The following is a 23,000-nucleotide window of genomic DNA, read 5'->3' as shown; positions in this document are numbered from 1 at the left end:
GCTTTCCGGGGAAAGTACCTTCTGCTAGCGCGTCGTCTTACCATTGTCACCGTTTTCTACTTCGTCCATTCGTTCTTTTCGACGCGTGTCTTCCGGCGCAAATTCCTCGAAGCAGCCGCTTTCGTCGCGTCTTCAAAAACTCTAGGAAATAACTAGAAGAACGTTTTCAAAGATCCTTTCCGATGCGGTTACTACGTCGTCACGTGCAACTGGAAACAAATATTGGAACGAGATCGCTCGTTTGAAAATTTGGTGTTAACTGTGAACCGCGTCGTTACACGATGACAATGGCCACGACTAGATTGCAGAAGGCTCTTTGCCGGATCGGAAGGCAGCGTGTGCCGTACCGTTTTTCATCATTCATCGTTGTGCTCTTTTATTTTGTATTTTTTTCTTACTTTTTTTTTTTTTTTTTTTTTAGCGCATTACGATAGTAGAGTGCAAGCAATTCCAAGATTCCAGTGAACGATCGTGAGCGATGACGTTAGTGTTTTCAGAGCACCAGAGATGTATCCATGTCGATGCGTATTATTTACAGCAAGACAGAGCAGAGTAGATCTTGTAGGTATACGTGTGTGGATATATATATACAAGAGTGTGATATTTGGTCTAACGGAATGATGCGATGAAGCGAACGTTTGGTTATAATATTGATCTCTGTTTCAGCATAACGTATGATTCGCGAACGAGCAGAAGTCCTATCAGAGGGGTCGAGCTTCTTAACGACTCATCGTTACGTGCCACGGGTTGGTAATTATCAGTGAAACAACAATATTTCATTCCATCGAATTCTCCTTTATTTTCTCAATTCATTTCTAACGACATTCACGCTATTACTATGGGGCGACAGTTACGTTTCGCGCGGTTTACCTTAGCGTAACTACGATTCCGCGAGCGATCGATTCGTGTTGGCGGTGTATAACGCGGCAAGCGACGACGACGACGACGTTGATCGTGTCAGCGAGGCATACTATAGAAAATGAACGGTCGCGATCGTGAGTCCGTGCATGAGAAAGGCGCAGAGACGAGGCGAGGGGTGGCGGACGGAACGATACGAGAAACGATACGAGAAAACGAGTCTCTCAACCGTATCGGTACCGAAAAATTGTTTTTCAAGGTTCGTAGATAGATGGGTTATAGTCCAATCGACCGATAAATAGATTCGTCCTTGGTTCGAGCGTTTCGCGAGATACCAGCCTCGCGTTTCGTGCGAAAAACCACTCTGCCGGCAAAAATTCGAACCGACGACGTGTTCGCGACTCTATTCTGGCTCGATCGAGAGAAATTGCACAGCCACGCGATACGCCCATCGATAAATATACCAGCAGCTAATCGATGGGAAAACGCTACAAGGTCGACTCTATCGTCGGCACGGCGATGAACTACCCTTTTGGCTGGATCTCTGGGGTAGATGAGGAAGAGCACAGTCGTACCACAGGAGAGTGGTATCGATTTTACCGTGGAAAGACACTCGCTCGAGCCATGAACTTGGCACGAAACTAGTCCAGATGGCGGAACTTATTATTCGAAGGGTGCGCGCGTAACGCGACACGATCGACTGGCAAAGGAGGAACAGAACGTTCCGCGTGAATTCTTTGAGGTAACGCGTATGCATAGGTTTCGATTCGCGACTCTCTTTGGCGTGCATCGAGGTAACTCGTTTTACGATCAGAAGACTAGGATTAATATTATCTCGGTAACGCAAGCGTTTCAAACGAAACGAAATAACGCGACTACTCAATCAACGTGGTACTTATAAAATTATCTAAACGATGGTCGAACGTCTCTTTGCTTTCTCATGCAACGAGGAACGACGATTAATCGCGTTCCAGAAGGTCGTACGGTTCTGCCGTATTCTCTTCTCTTGATTCCGCGTTTCTTCGTGCGTAGATCTCTCGGGGCAAGACGGAACCTCGACGCAAATTCGGTCACTAAACCATGGATGTCGGTCAATACGTGACCTCGCATTGTTCCTCGTGTTCCTTTCGCTCTTTTCTCGCGTGATACTGGCTCTTGTGACTGACCAGACTGTTCCTCGACTTGTAGCTTCTACCGCATTGATCGCAGGAGAGCGACTGCGGTACGTAAAAATGCGTGTCCGCCAAGTGCCTCTGAAGAGACCACGCACGAGAGAAAGTCTTCTGGCAGAAGCTACAGTAAGTGCCGGTGATCGAACGGCTCGAGTATTTAAGTTCCTGCTCGACCTGAGTTCTGGAGGCGTCGCGAAGTTTCGACGCCGGTTGCATGTTACCATTCTGCGTTAGCCAACGAAGATCGGCAAACGGGACAGTTTCGTTCAACGTCGTCCTTGGTTGCTGGTGTTGCCTGTTGTTGGTGTTATTGTTACCATTCTGCTGACGCGTCTGCTGACCATTAGCATTGTTGGCCGAGCCTCGATCCGATTGCAGATCGATCTGCTCGTTGAGCAGACAGGACTCGAGCTCGTCTATCTTCGGCGACAGAGGTTCCGACTTGAGCACGATCTGCATCTGATCGTTAATGTCGTCTAAGAGATCGATAATGGGCAGCTCCTGGTGCTGCTGGTGCCCCTGCATCATCTCGCACTGACTAGTTGCCGTACTTTGGCTCGATTGGCCGGTTAGCCGTTGACCGTCTCCGTTGGTAGCGGACTGCCAACCCCCGTCCTCCTCGGCGACCTCCCGGTCTGCAACCAAAGAGGAGGGGGCTGAGTCCATCGAGATGTCAAGCGAGATGTTCACGCCGATCGATTACCAGCGGATTCACGAGCGCGACGATCATCGTCGGTTTGCATGGCAAGAAAACCGCGACCGAGAGATCACAAAACGGATGGCAAGAGAGGGATGACGCGCGCGCGACAGGCCAAAGAAAAGAAGAAATCAAGAGAAACGCGGCTCGTTTCCCGACTAAACGGATGCGGACGCTGTTAATCGTTCGCCGGCTAAAAGGAGGCAAGAATCGTAGCGGAGTATCGCGAGCAACACGAAGACGAAGAACTGTGTAAAGAGAGCGAGAAAGAGCGATCGGGGAAGAAGGGCGAAAGGAGGGTTGAAAGGTGGACTAACGGAGCTGAGGAAGGTAGGGCGAGTGTACATTCATCGTCTCATAAAAGCCAGTATAACGTCCGCGAGGATGAGATGTCGATACAACGAGAGAGCAGCAGTAGTAATAGGAGTAAGAGTAAGAGTAAGAGCAGGAGCAGGAACATAACGGCGATGCTTCTTCTTTGCGGGATTTTACCCAGCCGGTTACCCTAGCAACGGAACCCCCCACGTACGACGCTCCTTCCCCCGTTTTTCCGTGGTGCCGGGAAGGGGATATATACCTAGGATGCGTATTATTCTTAATAACCCCCGTATGCCGTTGCGCTGTATTATGACTGATGTTGACTCTAAGCGCGGAGAGCCACGGCGATCGATAGCTCGCTACCACCGCGACTATGAGAAACAGGGAAAGAGAGAGAGAGAGAGGGAGAAAGAGAGAGAGTATACTACGACTAAGGGAGGGCCAAGGGGTTGTAAAGAGGAGAGAGAGAAAGGTGAAGGAGGATAGGGCCGAGGGATCGGCGGGGAGAGAAAAATCTAAGTAGCTTCCGGATTGGTTACGCGAGTCTTACGAACTTTTGAAAGAGTTACGTGGACAGTGGTGGGGACGAAGACGGGGGCTGCGAAGCGAGGAGGCCGCCAGGAAGAACTACCCTCTCCTCGACCGCGGCCCTTTTTTCATCCGATGCGGTTGCGCGTTTCACGAAATCAGTGCGATCAAACGATAAGTCTTTTCGGATATCGGATCCTATTTAGTCACGGAGAAGCGAACTTCTTCTACGTGAACGAAAAGGACGAAGGAACGCATCATCTCGCGCCAGTTAATGGGACGTCGTCGGAAAATTTCACATCTCTGTAGAATTTAGGAAATTCATCGAACAGACAGAAGAGATATTCCTTTACGCCGCGATCTAGTTTCTATATAGAGAGAGCACGGCCGCGTCTTTCTACAACGCGACGAATTGCACGGAACGTTGATCGAACTCGGTACCGATAAGAGGAGAGCCGGCGGAGAGGAGGCGGCACGAACGCACCAAGCCAATTTCTTCGCGAGATACGTTCTCGCACGCTGCTGGGCACTAGCGGCGAGGCACGAAACTAAAGTGTCTCAATGAATTAAGCACCGCGACCAAGTAGACCTTCACCTTGTCTTCGAACCGTGGTGTTACGACGCCTCTGCCACAGATCGCGAGAGTCGTCACGATACGTAAACGAGTTTCGCCGAATTTTCAATTCCCCCCCGCGAACAAATACTCGGATGAAAATTCGTCCTGCGAGTCTGTCGTCGACCGTGTAACCGGTTCTTCGCCTTCCTCTCCCCTCTTACGTAACTCGCGCGAATTTGCAAAAAGTCAATGTCGAATTTACCGAGGGAAAGGTCAGAGATGCATCCGAGAGATGCGATGAGTTCGATCCGACGATCGGTCGAGAGACGGAGAAATTTGTCGGAAGAAGCGTATCGTTTTGGAAAGTGTTGCAGAAAAAAAAAAGATCCGAGCCATGACAGCAAATGATATAGAGCGAAAGTGTAAACGCCTCCCTCTCTCCCTCTCTCTTTCTTTCTCTCTGTCTCTCTTTCTGGCTCTCCTTCCCCTGTCTGGCCCGTTCCTAGCCCCCCTGTCATCCCATACTCTCTCGTTCTCTGTCGTACACTCGTCTTCGTCACACCCGCGCTCACTGTTGCGCAGTTTTCGAGGTCACCTCAAGTTCATCATCGATAATAGCACAAGGCGAAAACAAGCAGCTAGACCTGGGCGTCCCCGATAAGTACATACTACAGATAAAAAATTCCATCGGATTTGGTTCAGAACGAACTTTCGTTTGGCCTTGGGAGGCGCCGCGTACGCGGCCGAAAGTAAATTGCCAACGCGGATCGTTGGCTACCGAAACGAACGACAAGAGGCAGAGAGGAAAGGAGACGGCCTGAAAGAAGAGAGAGAACGAGCGAGATGAGTAAGTATCGAGTAAATAGACGTATGCAAGGCGGACTCGCGGACGTCACGTAAGCAAGAGACAGACTTTCGCACACCATCGGAATCGACAACGTCGACAGATGGCAGCATGAATTCCGTGTTTCGCAAACAGGCCATTAACAAACGTTACGTAACCCGAAATTTCTTTCCTTGGCTACTATGTAGTTTGCCGATTCGATCGAATATGAAACGCCCTGCCCCGTTCCCCTTCCCGTTCTTCGGGCCACGTCAATCGCTTCCTACGAAGTGACGAAGCAAGGATTCTATTCGAAAAACACGAACAACAAAAATCCTACGTGTAATCCTTCGAGCTGTGGAACAGTCGATGCGCGTTCCGACGAACCGTCGTTTTCATTATCGAAACATCAGAATACCAAAATACATACGTGCAAACTAAAGAAACTGTTTGCTCTACATTCTACGTATTATAACATTTTTATACGCTCCATCAATTAAATCCAAGCCTGTTAAGATTCGTATCACGAAGATTCGCATACGACGAAGATGAAATGTAAAATCTGATGAAAGGAACACTCCAGTACTTCGATATTTTTTGCGGCCTGATTTTCTTCCAATTCGTCGAAACGCCAGTTCGTCGGGACACGCGTTCGTTGCAACTGCAGCCTAAGTCGTTGGTCGAGCATTTCGCGGGACCGACCGAAGCGTGGACCATCGCTTTCGTGCGAAGAATTCGGTCGGCCATTAAAAAAGGCCGAAGGAAAAACGAGGCGAGGAAGAATACGTGGCGGAGCGCGGTATGTCCGGCACTGAGAACGTCCCGTGAAATAAATATTTGCTCGATGCGCTGCAACGCGCCCTCTGATACAAAGAGACAGAGAAAGAGGATAAAGTGCTCGACTCCAGAGCTCGGCACCCGCTATTTTTATGCGGCCGGGTTTTACAACAGGTTACCGCGGATGCAGGCGTTCGCGGAAAAGAGCAGAAAACGAGAGAAAATAAAGGAAGAAAAAAAAAAGGGGGGATGAGGAAGGCGGGGGTGAGAGAAAAGGGAGGGAGGTGGAGAAAAGGGAATCGTGACGGTGGCGGGACCGTGGCGGTAGTCCCGCTACCAACACCGCTACGTATCGGCTTTTTAAACAATTTTAGTGGCGAGCGGGAAACGGGCTAAGAATATCTAGGCCCGGGGAAAGAATTTCTCCTCTCTTTGCGATAATGACATCGAAACCGGCCGAGAAACGCGGGCATAGACGCGCGCGGAGAGAAAGGAGCAGAATGAATAGATTTAAAATTAGACCGCGATAAACGCATCTTTCTCCGAGTGTCGGTCGCTCTATGCAAAACTTCTCTCTCGGGCACACGCTTTAAATAAATGACAACGAAATATATTGTACGCGCGCGTATAAAATGTTATATACAAGAGATGCTCGCGCATCGTACAACGACCTGCCTTTGGAAAAAAAAATAAACGCATCGATCAGGTCGCACAATTATTTTAATTTCAAATGTTACGGCGTGAAATTCATCGTTTCGGACAGCAAAAAAAAAAAAAAAAAAAGAAGAAAGAGAAGAGACAGACACAGTGTGAAAGGTTAACGCGATCGATCGTATAATTTTCATTGTTTCGCACGATTTCCTCTCTCGCCGATCTATAATATCGTGCATTCATAACGACAGTATCGATGTAGCAGAAATGACCGTATACCAGAAAGTTCGAGAGCAAAATTCGTTTGGGAATTTTTTTCCGACGGCCTCGACGAATCTGCCTAGAAACACGCGGACCGCCATATGCTCGCAGCCGGCTCTGCGCGGAATAAAAAGATCTTAACCGTGTGAGTACAGAAGAGAGGCGAAGGAACAAAGAAACTCGCGCTCTCGTCTAAGGCTGATCGCTCGACAAGTGGTCGTACGTTGTACTTTCTATCTGGCACGATTGTTTTTTACGTAACCAGCCATTACGAATTAAAGATGATTAAGGAACGGGCGCTGTGCGCGCTATTTACAAGACTAAAATTTCACTTTATCTGTGTGTCGAAATGATAACGCGTTTTCTAAATTGATCTACGAAACTTCTAGACCTTGATCTTTTCCCCCGATTAACTTGCACGATGTTGTTTCATATGTCGAAACTATTGCTATTATCGCCGGAACTATCAATATTATCAAAAATCTGCTATCATAAAACACCATCGATCGTCGAAACGAACAAGCGGAATAAAATACTCAATATAATCTAACGTAGAAACAAACAGCTATAAAATCGAGTCAGGTGTGCCGTGCGTTCTTTCGTTTTAATTTTAACGCAAACTCGCACCGTTCGGTTGCCCGTCGTTTAACAAACGAAACGGAGTAGGTGGAAAGTTTCGCGGGACCGACGACCCTGCAACTATCTCTCGGCTGAAACCTTGCCAAAATCACGTCGCTGCAGTTCGTTCGGTCGAACAAGAAAAAAAATTGTCCGTCGCGAGCGGGCATACGCGCGATAGATAGGAACCGACAAGCCTTAGCCGAGATAAAAACTGCGAAAAAACAAACAAGCATTCGTCGCGTACGCTGCAAGTGACCGATTAGAGAGGCGTGCTTGGCTAGAAATTTTTCAACGGAGAAATTTTCGCGGCCAAGAACGATGCGCGCTATCGTTTTTAACGGCACGTCCAAACAACTCGTCTATTCTTGCGTCGAAACGACGTAACGTTCTCTGCTTATTCGCTGCGCTTTGTTGTCTCGCGAGTGCAGCAAACCGAAATGTACAGAAGCGAAAAGAGTAAAAGAAAAAAAAAAAGAAAAGAAAACAGAAAAGGAGGGGGAGATGACTTTCTGAAAAGAACGGACTGACGATCACGTCGAGAGAAAATACGCCGTGTTAGGCTCCGGGTCGAACAGCTTCGCGAACCAGCCACGTATAATTTAATGTGTCTAATGATTCGCACTGCGCCGCAAGAACGTGAGTGGCGTACCAAGGTCGTCGTATTTTTAGTTAGGCCAATGTTTAGTTGGCCACGTTGGTCGGAGATAGAGGGACCTTGAATTTTGCGGATAACATCTGTGGTCTTATCGACGGCCCCTGATAACTTTTTCAGTACTAACCTAGTATAAGCCAGTCGTTCAAATATTAATCGAGGAGGCGGGCGAAGCCGCACCTGAATTTACTTAACGACACTGTTAGAACGCATTTAAGACCTTCTCCTCTGACGATCGCGAAACCGAAGACGACGTATCCCCATGATCGACGATATTTTTTTGTTTTCGTTTGTTTTCTCGTTCAGATTGCGCGGCTTTCGAAACTTTGGGTATTTAAGCGTTTACGATCGTGATACCTCTGCGATCGTCGTTCGTTCGTCTCCATGGTGAAAAAAAAAAAAGAATAAGAAAATGGCTACGTTTGTCTAATCTAGCAGATAATGCATCTTGCTACTAAAACGAGAACACTTCGTATTCCTTCGGCAAAGTCGAGTATGTTGAAACGTTTACCGTTATTAAGCGAGTTTACCGTTAACCCCCGCCCCAGCGAGCGCGTTCGCTCCACGACCCCCCAAATATGCATAGCGTACAAGCGTGACGTACAGTAAAAAGAGAGCAAATTGTCCGTCCCAGCGAGTGAGAAAAAATGGCCAATAAGTCGGCAGATATACCGTAATGACGTTACCATATGGTACACGCACGTCAGAGTCAAATGTCTCTCGAATAATATAAAAGAGTGTGACAAAATTGGACGACCTATCACATCCTCTTTCGTAATTGGAAACGAACAAGCTGCAAAGTGTCTCGTGACGATGTGTTTCACGATTATAATTACGTACAATTACGGTGTAATTGCGAACTTTTCAAATTGGTAATACACGATAACGTCTGTAAAATATATAATGATAAAAGAAAAATATATTTTATAATTACGTTGCTCGATATATATATATATATATATATATGGTAATATGCGTATATGTTTACATGTGTAAAGAACATATAAATATATATATATATATGTATAATATTCGTAAATATAAAATTATAAGCAATGTCATAATGCTGTCGTATCGGCGATATCGCGGCAGCGGCGTGTTTTCCGTTAACAAACGTTAATGGGACGACAACACTGATACAAAACTTAACGATGATTTGGACAATACGAGCACGGCACGTATACATATATATGTATATACATATATATGTATGTATATATATATATATATATATATATATATATATATATAGAATGAAAGATCAATCGTCGATAAAAGTGACATTTGACGCGATTCGCGAAACTCAAAGTATTAATAAATCGGTAATACTTTGGCAAATTTCTTCGAGGATTTATTAGGTGTACACAAAGAGAACAGTCTGTCGCTGCATCGTTACTCATTAACTTCTTCTGTACTTTCTTTTGCCTTCTTTTTTTTTTTTTTTGTTTTAGATCTTTTTCTTTCATTTTCTACTCTTTTATCGTTTCTTTCTATGAAGAGGGGTCTTTTCGATCTTACTTTCTCTTTTTTTTCATTAAACATGGTAGAGATTGCGGCAGATACTTTGTACAGTGATGCCAAACAGTGATGGTTTCTTTCATCGCTTTGTGCCAATTAGAATGATCGTAGCGAATTCGACGAGTCGAAAGAACGAATGTATCTGCTGTTCTTTGCCTGTAGTCATCCGCGGAGAGCGTCTCCGCTCTATAAAACGTATCGGCCGCGTGTAATCGCGGCATGTTTCGTTCTAACCTGGAGATACAGGGAGCAAACGAGGCGCGCGATTTAAACGGATTTGCTCCCGGTTTGATTTGATCGAATGGCCGAACGTTTATCCATTCTTCTCCGAATTTTCAGTAAACGACGAAAGATGAAAGGCGAAGCACAGTTAAAAGAAACAAAAGAAGTAAAAACGGATGATAGGTGAGCAGATAAATCCCTTCTAACGTCGCGAATTCGTTGATAACCGCGGGAACGTTATGACATCATGAAATGCAAATGCAAGGTAAATGGTATCATTTAAGTAATGATGATATCAATGATTTTTGTAACGCATGCCAATTAGAAGAAGTTTTAATCGTCCAAGCAGACAGTAGTGCTCTTTCACCGCAACCAAATAAAAAAAAATATATATATGTATGTATATATATAATATGTATAATCATTCTTATAATTCGTGATTTGTTAGTGTTTGATATAACTGCACAAGTCTTTTAGTTACTTTATATTAGAGCGAACCGCTACACCGCAGACAAATGCGGCCACGATGTATCGACTGTCGATAGAAAATAATGGAACAGCATAGAAATGCCCTGTGAAAAATCAACAGAAATCAAAGGTTCAAGTCAACCCCAAACAGGATCGTGCGTGACAGATTTCCAGAACGACCATACGAACCACGATCTATGTATATATGTACACGGGGTGGGGGTTGTCCACTTCTCTGTCGAGTCCTCGATCGTTGATATTCTAATGATTTTCACTAGGGCAGAGCTAATAGCAAATATTCTTACCTTGCGAAGTTCCTGCCAAGTCCGGTGGTTGCAACCCGTGGCCCAATCCTGGAAATTTCACTATCGTCACACGTAGCAACGAACATTCTTTCGCACTATCGACCGAACAACGGCCTGTACGCAACATCGCAATTAACAGAGACTCGATGGAAAGAATCTTCTATAATCGTCTTCTAAAACTACCTTGCTTATAAGGGGGAAAAATATGAAAGGAAGGATAAAGAAAGAATAGAAAAAAAAAGAAAGGGTGTGAAATAACCATATCAGTGTCCTGTCGAGTTTCGAACGCAGAAACCAAAATAGCCAAAAATCACGGGAGGGAAAACTATAAAAGGCAATGCAAACGGGGTTAAAAGAAAATCGTGCTCGATGCGTGTGTGAGGGGTAGACGATGAAAATTGGTCAATGCGTACAGGCCCAGTAGAAACGCGAATGATGTACGTACCTGACAATGGTGTATGCTCCGTGGCTAGCGCTGCCATACTGAAATTAAAGCTTCCAGGCGTGGGGAAGATTTTCGTTTCGGACAAAAAATTCGGGGTGGACGTGTGTTCGGATTCGGCCTCGTGCTCGTTACTGCTGGCCGACGCGGGTGGCCGGTCCGACGCCGCAGCTCCAGAATCCGACGAGTCTTCGTTGTTGCCTCCGTTACCGCTGTTACCACCTGTCAGCTCCAACGGCTCGCACTTGATGTTGTCTTCCAGGGGGCTGTTCTCCTCGTGCACGCCGTTACCCTCGACCTTGCTCGACAGATGGTTGTTCTTCACCATCGAGAAATCCGTGGGAGTAGCGTCGTTGTTGTTGAGAGGCGGCGACGGCACCCTCGGCTTCTTCGCCGACTCATCGTGCGGATCCGGTGTTCGTCTCTCGTTCCTGCGTATCTGCGCTCGACGTAGCAATTGCTGCACGGTCGTCGGTGTCGGGGTTACTGGTGTGGGCGGGGAACCACCCCGGGGGAAACTCTCTTCTGATTTTTCGTGAAAGGGAAGGTGGTTACCACCGGCAGCCAACGCGCGTACATGGGATAGCTGCAATTAAAAAGGAAACAAGAAAAAAAAAACAGAAGTAACGAAAAGGAGCATCATGCTCGCCGGTAAAACGGTGGCGGGTTGTAAGGTTGAAAGAGAAAAGAGTAATCAAGGGAAGAGATCGTCGACGAAGAAAATACTCGATATATCGCTCGACGGTACCGCGCATGCCCGCCAGAACACGATCACGATTGCTCGCTTTCTATTTGTAATGCAATCTGGTTATCTTTGTTTGCTTGACCTAGGACAATTATGGATTGGAATCAAGATGGATACACGTTCTGCACCGAGATAAGGTGTTCTTTAGTTAAAAGTCACGTCTCTATCAGAGATAACATTCAAAGCATAATCAATTTGCGAGGTACCGAGGCTCGATATTACTCGGATATTACATATGGCCGATGGGTTGCTGTGTGTTCCACGAACGCTAGAGAAGAAAATAGCAAGGAAAACGATCGGAGGAATGCTTACCTCGTCCCTGTCTGTTTGGTCGGCTTGTTGCGTAAGTCCCGATACCCTGAGGACTTCGGCAGTCTTCAAAAAACTGCTAAGGGAACGCTGATGCACGTTCACTTCCCCGTGATAGATGAACTCCACCAAAGCGTGCAAGTCGCTGAACGCTACGTCTTGAAGTACTATCACCGGGTGTTTACACGGTGTGCTCTGCAAAAGGGCAAGCAAGGAGGAAAAGAAGAGACGTTTTCTTGCAATGGTTACACAATGACGTTGCACTCGATACATCGCTGGTACGGTGACAATAAAGAATGTAGATTTATACGATGGATCGGCGCAAAATCGCGGAACACAGGATCAGATACGATGTCTATGTCTTACCTTGAGCAATTCTCTAAAATAGGGACTGCATGCGGAAAGTACGACGCGGTGCGCTTTGAGGCTTTTGCCATCGCAGGCCAATGTGACGTCCACAAAATCTTCATCGTCCCTTAAGTTTTCAAACGCCGACGTTATACTGCTTTGGTAATTGTTCCATCGCAGACAAAAGTGTTGCGTATCTACCATCGTTATATCTATTCACCTATAATCAGAAATAATGTACGCTATTTAAACCAGCGAAAGCTTGACACTTATCTTATCGCTTAATAAAATATGCCTTGGCTGGCCGAGTCTCGACCAAGCAACATTTTATAACGCGAAATCTAAGGAGATTGGTCCGATTCGAGATGCGCGCCAGCGTTACGAATATGTGCACCAACGTCGGCCAGGAAACGAAATTCGAATGCCGAAACTTTCTAGTTGTGCACGATAAATCGCGAGTCGATAAGTCTGCAGGTCGATAATTTTTGATAACCGCTATTTCGAAATAAAAAGTACTGTTGCAAAAAATAAATAGGTATGTCGCGAGCGAGAATCGCGCCTCGATCTTAACATCTCTCTAAAACGAGTACGTACGATTCAGACGAAACAGAGAGAGAAAGAGAGAGAGAGGGGGGGGGGAGAGACAGAGAGACAAAAATTTGTCTATCCGTAAAAGGATGGGCAAAGATTACATAATATTTCGGTATCGACTGATATTTAACCAGCGTGTTTACCATAGGTGTGGCATTAGAACAGATGTTAATTTCCTTACATTTCTCGGAGCCACGAAAACTTATATAACTGGCGAATTAATACGCAGATTCGTTTAATAGGGACGAGATGGACCAGAGATGTCGTGCACGAACATATGTTATTAATTCGAATGGAATGAAAATACGGGAACGTAAACGTTCCCGTTGCCGCGCGTGAGCTGTAAAACGACACTTTGAAGTTTTGCGGTATTTTTACGTGGCACCGAGGAGAACGCGAACGACCAGAGAGAAAAAGAAAAAGAGAAAAAGAGAGAGAGAGAGAGAAAGAAAGAGAAAGAGTCTAGTGTACCTATATTCCGAAAAGTCAAAACGGTCTTTGCAGATCTCGCGTGCAAACGGGAATATGTATGTGTGTATCATCGACGCGTTTCGCTGGGCGAAACCGTGCGAAACGAGAAAAAATAAAATATCGTCTGCACGACGTCGAGAGTAGAAGAATAAGAATTAAAGAGTGCATGGCGTAAAAATAGAAGCGAAGGATTACACTACTTTTTATTTGCACCATACAAGAAAATTAGGTCGCCAAGCTGGAGTGAAGCCAGAACATACGATTAAATAATTCTCTTCGCCACTTATAAAAGCGCAAGCATTAAATGTATGCTGATAGTGTTATCTTAGCAAAATGATAAAAAAAAAAGATCTTAAAACAAATTTACAGTGCTCGTTGCCCGCGCCGTATGTGTGTGGTGTATCGCCATGACAAAAGCTTCGATATAGAACGGAATTAATGATCGTCGATTGTTTTTTTTTTCTTCTGTATTCTATAACGCGTTATTACGATAAGAAGAAGTATGGATACCGTATACTATTTTACAACGTTTCCGTTGATAATCGTATCGCTGATTCGAAAGGTATTTTTGCGTTGGTCGACTCGCCACTTCGAAGAAATAGTAATTAAAGTACACACGGTCGCGCACAATAGAAACCGTACACCGACAAACCGGTAAATAATATTATGCCGCAATATTTTGGATACGCTCCAAACGATTATCGCCGCTAAAGTAAAAAAAGAAGCGAATAATTCCTTCTTCTTTTTCTTTTTTCTTTTTTTTTCTTTTTTTCTCGCAGATACACGTTTATCATAAAGCCCGGCGCGGCGGTGCGATTCGGAAACTGTTTTTAGACTTTTTAAGTTCGCTATCGCACACTGCTAAATTTATATGTGACGAATTCGAGATAAGTTTCGCAGTGAAAATCCTCGCAGCAATTTTGACGATAGAACTCGACTGGGACGCACGCCGATCTAGGCGAAAACGCCGACAAAAGAAACTTATTTGCTGTATTACGATATACGAGACACGCGTATTTTCTTTCTGGAAAAAAAAAAAGAAAACAAAACACCATAACATTTTTTAACGTTTCTTCGGGTTAAACCGTGTGCCACGATTATCGGGAATTATTCGCGAGAACGCGATCGATCGAGGATCGACGCGCACAAGCACATTTTTCGAAAACTGTCAAACGATTGCGGCGGTAGAAGCGAAACCGTGGATCAGAGTGAGAAGAGGATAAGACCGGTGCACGTTATACGATACCTTTTCCTCAGCGATCGCGGCTAAACGGCAGTTACGCTTTTCGTATTTCTAAGGCACATTCACCACACATTATCCAGAAAGTAATCACAGTTCGAAGAAAGTAGATGCGTTATCGCGAAAGCACACCTATCACTCGTCATGCCGCGTAAGCTAATGACCGAAACAATGAGCCGAATTGAAACGCTCTGCGTTTTATCTGCACAACGCCACCTCGCAAAAAAGTGCGCACTTCACAAGTTCGCGAAAAAGTCCCCTACACACGGCCACTAGTGCTGCTTCGTCGTGGCGGAAAGTCATTCTCGACGGACGGGTCCGGAATCGACGCCGGTCCACGACGCGACAGCGTCGTCGTGTTCATTCCTCGCGCTCGATCTTCGACGAGCACGAGCAAAATCTGCGATTGGCAGAGAGATTATCGATCGATTAATTTAATCGGCGAGGACGCGTGCGAAACGTGATCGAGTTGACAAGACGGTCGCGCGTCAAATGATCGGGGAAGGCGTAATTTAGCCGGCGGGTAAGAATGCCGGAAGGAACGAAAGAGGCGGTTAATAGGAAGAAAAAGAGGAAGGAAGAGAGGAAGAGAGGAAGGAAGGAAGGAAGGAAGGAAGGAAGGAAGGAAAGAAGGAAGGAAGGAAGAAAAGATGGAAATGAAAAGACAGAAAGAAAGACGAGAAAGAAGAGGAGTGCGAAGGAGGGCGCGGGGGAGGAGCGGCGTGCGGTTTCGCGCGTGCCACGACGCGTACACCGAACAAAAGAGGGAGAAAAAAATGTCAAAGGAGAGACAGATAGCGCGTTAGCCGTCTCTCGTTCCCTGCTTTCAACGGGCAGAGAATGGCGATTCGTCGATGCTGACCGAGGAAATCGGCAAGGATCACATGTCGCGCACCGTCACAGAGCAAAAGCAACGAACGAAGGAACGAACGTGTGCGTCCAAACGGAGAAAGAGAGACACGTAGAATAGAAGAACCGCGAGTCGTTGGAAAAAGCGGAAACGTCACGATCTTCGGGAGGAGCACGTTGGAGCGCACAGCAGTCCACCGGTGGCCTCTTTCTCCGTCACATACCGTGCGAACTAACCCCCGAAACGTCACGTCACGACTGTGCAGCTGTGTGCCTTCGTCGACGCGGGCGTACGTCGCGGCGCGGCAGCGAGGCCGCACGAAAACGTACGAAAAGCCGGCGATCGCCGGTACGACGAGCGAGAACGACCGACAAGAGGGAGAAAGACGTATCGTCTGACGAAGAAAGACGTCCAGAGAGACACACATACACACGTATAAGCGTGGGGAGGCACACACAGACAGGCACACGAACGGATGGACAGACGGACAGATGGACAGAGTGACACACAGGCAGAGAGGGACAAGAAGAAGCGGGAGGAAAAAAGAGAGCGGGAGGACGAGCTGAGAAAAGATAGGACGGAGGCGTCGGGCAGATTTTGTCGGGAATCGCGAAGTACGCGAGAAGAACGCGTCTCGAATTTTTGCCACCGATCACGTTCTTTTTGCCATACCTACGACGAATGAGTTTTCTACCGATGTACAAAGTAGAAGAGATCGTGCACGCGTATTCGCGGCCGAGGAAAGGTGACGAGGTTTACCTTGCGGCACTTGTCGTGTTAGACACGTCGCTCACGTGCGTTCCGTTCCTCCTGCCCCTCTTTGATCGCGATTCAGAAGCGCATCCTTCGAGCGCAGGCTGCGCCGCTTTTTCACGCGCTCCGCTCCGCGCTTCCTCGCAGGCTGCCGCGTCGAAAAAGAAGCCTCGAAGCGTAGCGACACACGTGTCCCTTGGGTACGATCGCGAGGTCCGCTGCGTGTTATCTCGAAACCGATGAGCGGAGAGAATCGACCGTGAAAGTCGGCAACGATGACAACGGCGGCGACGACGATGATGATAGTTGCGGTCGCGCGCGGCAGCGACAATAGCGGTATAGCGCGCGTTGCCTAAAAAGCAACCACTCTTTTCTCTTTTTCTCCTGGTGTCTCACTCGGTCGCGCCGCGCCACACACACGCGCCCGCGTTCGATCTGTGCGAAGACGAGAGGAGAGAAGAGGGTTGTGCCGCGAGAGGATAGGCCTTCAGGCAGCGAGACACGAGGGGAGAAGTCTGGAGCTCTGCTCGGCGATACAACGCCCAAGCAGTGGCACACTACGCGCGCGGGTCGACGTCGTCGCGGAAAGAAAGAAATAAAGAGACAGAAAAGGAGAGAAAGAAATAATATTGGGAGCAGCGAGAAGAGAGAAAGGGACGAAGAACGAGGGGGAGGGGAGGTGTATCGCGTCTTTTAATCCATCATCGTTTTCTCTGTCCGGTTGGCTCGTGTGCCGTAAATCGTTCCCGCGAAATACGAAAACACCGGCAACGCGGCTGTCAGAAGCGGCGATCTCGCGGCAACGCGCGGGAATTTCGAACCGGCTCTCGCACGCACGACCCACCTAGCCACGTGTTTCTCTGTTCGGGATGCAGGCAGCCACCGTGACGCAAATTGCCGCGCGCTTCACTCCGGAATGCGAAGCCTCTCTCGCCGCTGCGTTCCACCGAGACACCACCACCACCTCCACCACCACCACCACCACCAGCCAGCATCAACCACCACTACTACTACCACCGGAGCCCGAGCGTGTAACCCGCGCGCGTGGATTCGCGGATGATCGCGGATGATCGCGGAGACACACCAACCGTTGACACGTCGTGGAACAAAGTCACTGTCACGGCGGCGCAACACGTTCCGCGAGCGCGTTTCGAAGAGGGAGGTGGAGCTCTCGTGCGAGTACGAGGGTGGAGTGACGGAGACGAAAAGATAGCGACAGAGAGAGGAGGGAAAAAAAGTAAGGTGTGCGTAACGTAACGTAACGCAAGGTAACGTGTCGCGTCGTGCCGTGTCGTGTCGTGTCGTGTCACGACGACACCACGAGCCGAGAAGCACCGAGAGTACGGCTGCAGCTCCCGAGTCTGGTTAGAACTAGCGCAGGGGGAGGGGGGAATGTCGCCCGCCGACCGCCGTTATTCTTTATCGGAGCATGAGACATCTGTCGTAATAAGTGCGGACTAAAAAATAGTGCGTACGCAGAGAGAGAGAAAGAGAGGGAAAGAGAAGAGAGTAACGGAGAAAAGAGCCCGGTGCCTCGATGGTGGGGAGAGCTTTATGCCTGTGGTCGCATCGGCCGTGCCTCCTCTTTCACCCCGCTGTACCCTTGCCCAGCCCACCTCTTTTCTCTTCTCTTCTTCTCTCCTCTCCTCTCCGACTCGCTCGCTCCTTCGCAACCCCCCTCACTCCATTTTTCTCTCTTCGTCGCACTCACGACTCCCCTCCCCCCCTCAGTTTCTCTTCCATGGGCTCACCCCACTTTACCCGTTAGCCCACGAGACGAAAATGCGCAAAGCTAACGACTTCCAATTAAAAGCGCTGGAGCTGGAATTTTAAAGGCGCCACCACTGCCTACTTCGGTTCGCGCGCTTCGGCTACACCGGATTATCGTGGATAGACCGCCACGCCGCCACGCCGCCGCCCCGACTATCCGCTTCCGACTTCCCCGATACCATCGTCCTAATCGTCATCGCCGCGGTTACAGTTTCCTGGCCGCTTATCGAAATTTCCTCGAAATACGCGTCCCATTATCCTATGAAATTCTCGAAAGATTCGATATCCTCTCTACTGGTCGCGACTCGCGTTGTTGCTCTTGCTACCTAGCTCGTCGATAGCTCCACAAAGATCGAACGAAAACGCCTATCGAGTTCCCCCGTAATCGTTCACCGATACGTATGATACTTTAACGAGGGACAACGCTTACTCTCCGTCGACTAGATAGTCTAGCCATCCATCTATTCGGCAGCCGGCCTGTCTCGCGATCCCTCCTGCCATCCTGCTCCTGCTAAGCTCGCGCCCGCAGCTACTACCCCCTCCGCCGGCACCGTAGGCGACCCCACTCGATTCGCCCCTCAAAAAATCATTACGCCCTTCCGCGGGCTGCGCATGAACGCGGTTTTAATTCGCTACTAGAAAAGTAAAATGTAAACGCCGTTGGATGAGAGGGACGAGGAGGAGGGGGTGGGCCGAATGGGAGTTGGTGCGGGCTTAGGAAGGACGAGGGGACGAGAGAGCGAGGAAACGGGCGAAAAGGGCGGAGGGGCCGACGGGAGAAAGACAGAGAGAAAAAGAGGAGGGTAAAAGCTGAAGGAAAAAGCGAACTACGGAGCGAGATAGTATGAGAAAGATATAGCGGAGCGAGAGAGAGGAGAGCGAAGTTTCGCGGACGTAGTCGAGGACGAGGCGAACGAGGACGAGGAACGCGACGACTGTGAGAGCGCGACGTAGGACAGATCCTTTTTCCACTGCTGCGGCGGAAAGAGGAGGATCGGAAGAGAGAGGACGACGGAGAGATAGAGAGGGAGCCGGGAGAGAGGAGGATACGCTCCCCTACTTCTCTAGGGGTTCCATTGTAATATTTATTGATTGGATTCCTAGGAGCCAAAGCTGAGGGCTGTGGCACCTATACTTCGACTAGATTGCCTAGAAATGTTTCCGTACGCTCGGCGAGAAAGCCCGTTTTCCCGATTCTCTGCGTTTTCTTCGCTCGAGTCAGCCGGTTCGGAGAAACGTTCCACTGACCTTGGTCGAATAATTCACGGCAAATAGCCGTGAGCGGGATGCGGCTCCATCGGTTACCGAATAAATTCCATCCGTGAAAAGGACGCGCTCTCGATTGTTAATTTCCACCTCTGGCAAACAAAAAATCGAAAAAAAAACGAAAAAAAACAAACACGTGGGAAAAAATCGCGCGCACGTAGACGTTAATCCTTTTATACCGAAATTGATTCAGTGGCAAAATCTATCTAAATAAAACGCGTTTATCCTATCGTGTTAAATCGTGTCTGAAAAAAAAAAAAATCGACTGGCCAAACAAAATGAATCGTGGCCCGCGGTCTATTTTCCCGAATAAAGTAGCTCCGCCGAAAGAACAGCACGTTTCTCGCCGGATATTTCATTTTTTCTTAAAGGCCGATCGCACGGACCAACGGAAACCGGGCCAAACGCCAAATAACGAGCGAACGATCCAGAGAAAAGGGCCCGGTAAACCACGTCGACGTTATTCTCATTCAACGATGCGCCATTGAAGCAAACGAGTACATCGCCTTTTTCATCCCCTCCACGATCTATCGGTGAACGATACGTCGAACGTTGTTTCCTGCGGAACACAGGAGTCCATGAGTCAGTTGGCCTTGAACGCGTATATTCAGGATACCGAGCGTCGTTCTTCCATCGCGTACACGACGGCTACACGCTTTCGCGTTAGTAAAATCGAGGTTACGCCTGAAAAATTAATGAACTCCGCGCGAGAGAAAACATAAGGAAACGCCGATAAATAACGGTGGCGCGTGCTGCGAGATCGTTTGCGCGCTAACGAACGCGTGATGTGTTCAGTCGTTTGCCGTGAAGAGAAGCGTCGCCGCGTTAAACGCTGAATCGCAGTAAACGTCGGCCGTGGATAATGCATAATAACGAGGAACGTAAACCGGCGCGCTCGCGCGCTCCATCGCTCGGTCGGACGAGCGAGGTCGGGTGTTGTAGTTTGCTCGGCCGAAACGTAGGGAAAATGCAGATGTTTCGACCGGTCCTTCGTGGCCACGTACACACAGTTTCGCAGCTCCACCTGCGTTAGATTCGATCGCGTGATACACGATCCTCTCTTTGTCTCGCGAACGAAAGCCTTTACGGTGTGTGCAACCTTGCAGGTGCGCGCGAATTTCGAGGACGGTTTCCGAAGAAGAAAAAAAAAAATCTCCTTTCCCACGTTCGGAATCGATAGAATTCTGGCATTATTTATGTCGACCCCGATTCGCGTTACGTATCTTTAAATATGCAGGGGTCAATATTTTTAGCAAGATTCGCCAGTTTCAGCAGCGCAGATCCGATAATTGGGTCGAAATCAGAGGATGACTCGATTCCCATCGAGAACGGCGAACCGATGCGTGTGTCACCTGGTGATGTGTGCCGTTGTTCCGAGTTCAAGGCTACCCATCGCGGAACACTGGACCAAGACATTCCTACCCTGTAACCGCCCCTACCGTCCCACCTTTCTTTCCCTCCATACCAGTCCACTCACACGCATTACCAACTCCCCACCAGCGTACGTCACGCGTCTGCTTCTCCATCGACTACCCCTCTCTGACCCCACACCCTCGCCGTTTAAGTAACGAGGTCTACGAAATCATGATGCTCTGTCGTCTTGCCCCTGCGAGATATTGTTCCATGAAAAAAACATTCGTCGATCGGCCGAAGAAAATATATATATCATACAAGAGGACTATTTTAGACTTTGGAAAGAACCGCCGGATAATCGAGTCCTTTGTACTTGATAGAGCTACGCGGTTGAACGTTTACGACCAACGTTGCTCAGAATTTTTCCCCGATATCCTTCCCCGCCGATAGCAACAGAGAGCACGTCGAGTGACTGCTCTCCGCGTTCTGCCTTTTAAACGGATCGCTTTGTCGCGGCGATTCAGCCGGTCGCCAGCGAAGATCTCGATGTTCCGCGATTAACCCTGCACCGTTAGACCAATTAACGAAGGGCAAAGACACAAAAAAGAAAAAAGAAAAAGAAGCCAGAAAAAAAGAAAAAAGAAAAAAAACAGGAAAGAGAAAGTCATTTGTTCGTGCTCGTGGTGCCTGGTACACGAGGAAGCCTCAAAAGCGCCCTTTTCGGCAGGTTTGAACCCCGGTGTGCTCATTAACCCGGCGCACCTGCCAGTTAACGCGCTTGCCAACAACCGGCGCATGAATTCGTCCCAATAGACAGAAACTGCAGCGATAAAGAATATCATCCTCTTTAGGCACGACCGTACATGCGTCCTAAATGCACTCTACACACGCGAGGCTTTCGTGGGGGGTGAGGTAGGTAGCAGGGCAAGAATATGCGGGGTCTAGCCTTTTTCTCTCTTTCTCCCTCTCTCTCTCTTTCTCTCTTGTTCCCTTTCTCTGTGTGGGACTGCATCGTACGTACCCTCTCCGCCTTTTTCCTTTCTCTCTTCTCCTCCCCTTCCACCCACCCTGCCCCCCGGTTCCCTCCTTTCCATCACCTCCCTCGTTCCTCATCCCTCGTCTCTCGCTAGTGTATTTCGTTCGAACCGGTACCCTTTCCCTCCCTCCTGCTGCATTCGCAAACATTTGGTGGCCGTTGACCTCGAACGGGCTAATCCGCCGGCAGCCAAACAACCAATTATTTCTTTTCATCGGTATAGTCGTGCTGGCCGATACACCGTGAAACGTGGGAATGTGTTAGGAGCCGACGATGCCATCGCCGCGTCAGGTGAGAATTGCTCGGTCAATTTCCTGCGATTCTACCTACCTCGGATTCGTTTATAGACAGACACGTTCGAAAAGCGACAAGTATTTAAAAGATTAACGACAGACCCTGCTTACTCGACAACGCACATACGGATTAGTTACGTGTACGTGTACCGTTCATAGTTTATTTTGCAACGTCATTGCATCCCGGCACGGATGTTCAATGATACGGTATCTATAGCTTCGTACGAGGTGTTAAGAGCGATTAGCAAAAAAAAAGTAGCAACGAAGAGTCGAGAAGAATCGAGTAGAATCGAGGAGAAACGTGGAGAATCACGGAGAATGGAAGAGCGCCACGCGCCAGAAAGGGAGGCACATTTCCCTGTCTGCCTAGTAATAGACGCGCGCTACTTACACCGCGGCCTAGTGCGTGTCTATTCCGATACTGTCCTCTTCCACTGCAACTACGGTTAACTATTGCTGCACTCGCGCTACTGCAGTCGGCGCCGATAGCTGCGTCATTACTTCCACTGTTCGTACGGCGCATCTCTAAAACCGCGTACTCTAACGATTCCAATTTAACTCGAGAGTACTTATTTAAAACTGCATTATCTCCAAGAGATGATTCCTATTCGTACTACTTCGATAGATCCTTCAGTGCATTGTTTGCATACTGGAAAACTCGGCTTAAAATGGTTTTCGCTAAAAATACCGCGGCTTCGCGGGTCAGGTCGAAATGAAATCCGTCCATTCTTTTTCGAATCAAGGCTAACTAGTCGAGCGATACAAAATTTGCGCTCAAGACGTGTTACTTTTCCCAGGTTGTCCCCGGCTCCGATTTGCCGACCCACTTTTCCACCGCGCGATTAATTGAGACACGATGATCCAACGAATATTTCTGTCAGCGCTTAAAAATACTGAAAATAGGTCACCGCCTGTATTTTTAATTATACCGCAGACGACTACGTAGACGATGTATCCGTCAGCATCCGTGATCCTTTCTGATTCTCGACTCGATCGAACCCGCGGCCAGAGAACAACGAGTCCCATTCGATTTAAGGGATCGCAAAAACGCGAGATCGGTTTCCATGGAATCCCGGAAGCGTGTCAGCTTCTCTCGAACGGATCGG

General features: G+C 48.1%; 1 protein-coding gene across 8 annotated transcripts in view; it reads right to left on the bottom strand.

The window, feature by feature from the left end:
- Positions 1-23,000, bottom strand: part of br (broad-complex core protein) — a 48,116-nt gene that overhangs the window by 18,231 nt on the left and 6,885 nt on the right. For 2 of the 8 annotated variants that reach the window (XM_076622713.1, XM_076622711.1), the window contains exons 1-5: positions 14,580-14,737; positions 12,290-12,491; positions 11,927-12,118; positions 10,873-11,455; positions 10,428-10,487 (exon numbers count right to left, since the gene is read on the bottom strand). In XM_076622713.1, coding sequence (XP_076478828.1) covers positions 10,428-10,487; positions 10,873-11,455; positions 11,927-12,118; positions 12,290-12,475 — 1,021 coding nt within the window. In that variant the 5' untranslated portion in view covers positions 12,476-12,491; positions 14,580-14,737. Of the gene's footprint in view, positions 1-434; positions 2,666-10,427; positions 10,488-10,872; positions 11,456-11,926; positions 12,119-12,289; positions 12,492-14,579; positions 14,738-16,182; positions 17,073-23,000 lie in introns of those variants that run through there. The other 6 variants (XM_076622714.1, XM_076622712.1, XM_076622709.1 and 3 more) reach the window with 5 other exon arrangements.

This window comes from Bombus vancouverensis, chromosome 11, assembly GCF_051014615.1.
Source record: "Bombus vancouverensis nearcticus chromosome 11, iyBomVanc1_principal, whole genome shotgun sequence".
NCBI classification, from domain to species: domain Eukaryota; kingdom Metazoa; phylum Arthropoda; class Insecta; order Hymenoptera; family Apidae; genus Bombus; species Bombus vancouverensis.
Note: the sequence above shows the minus strand (reverse complement) of the source record. Positions and strands in the feature narration are given on the sequence as shown.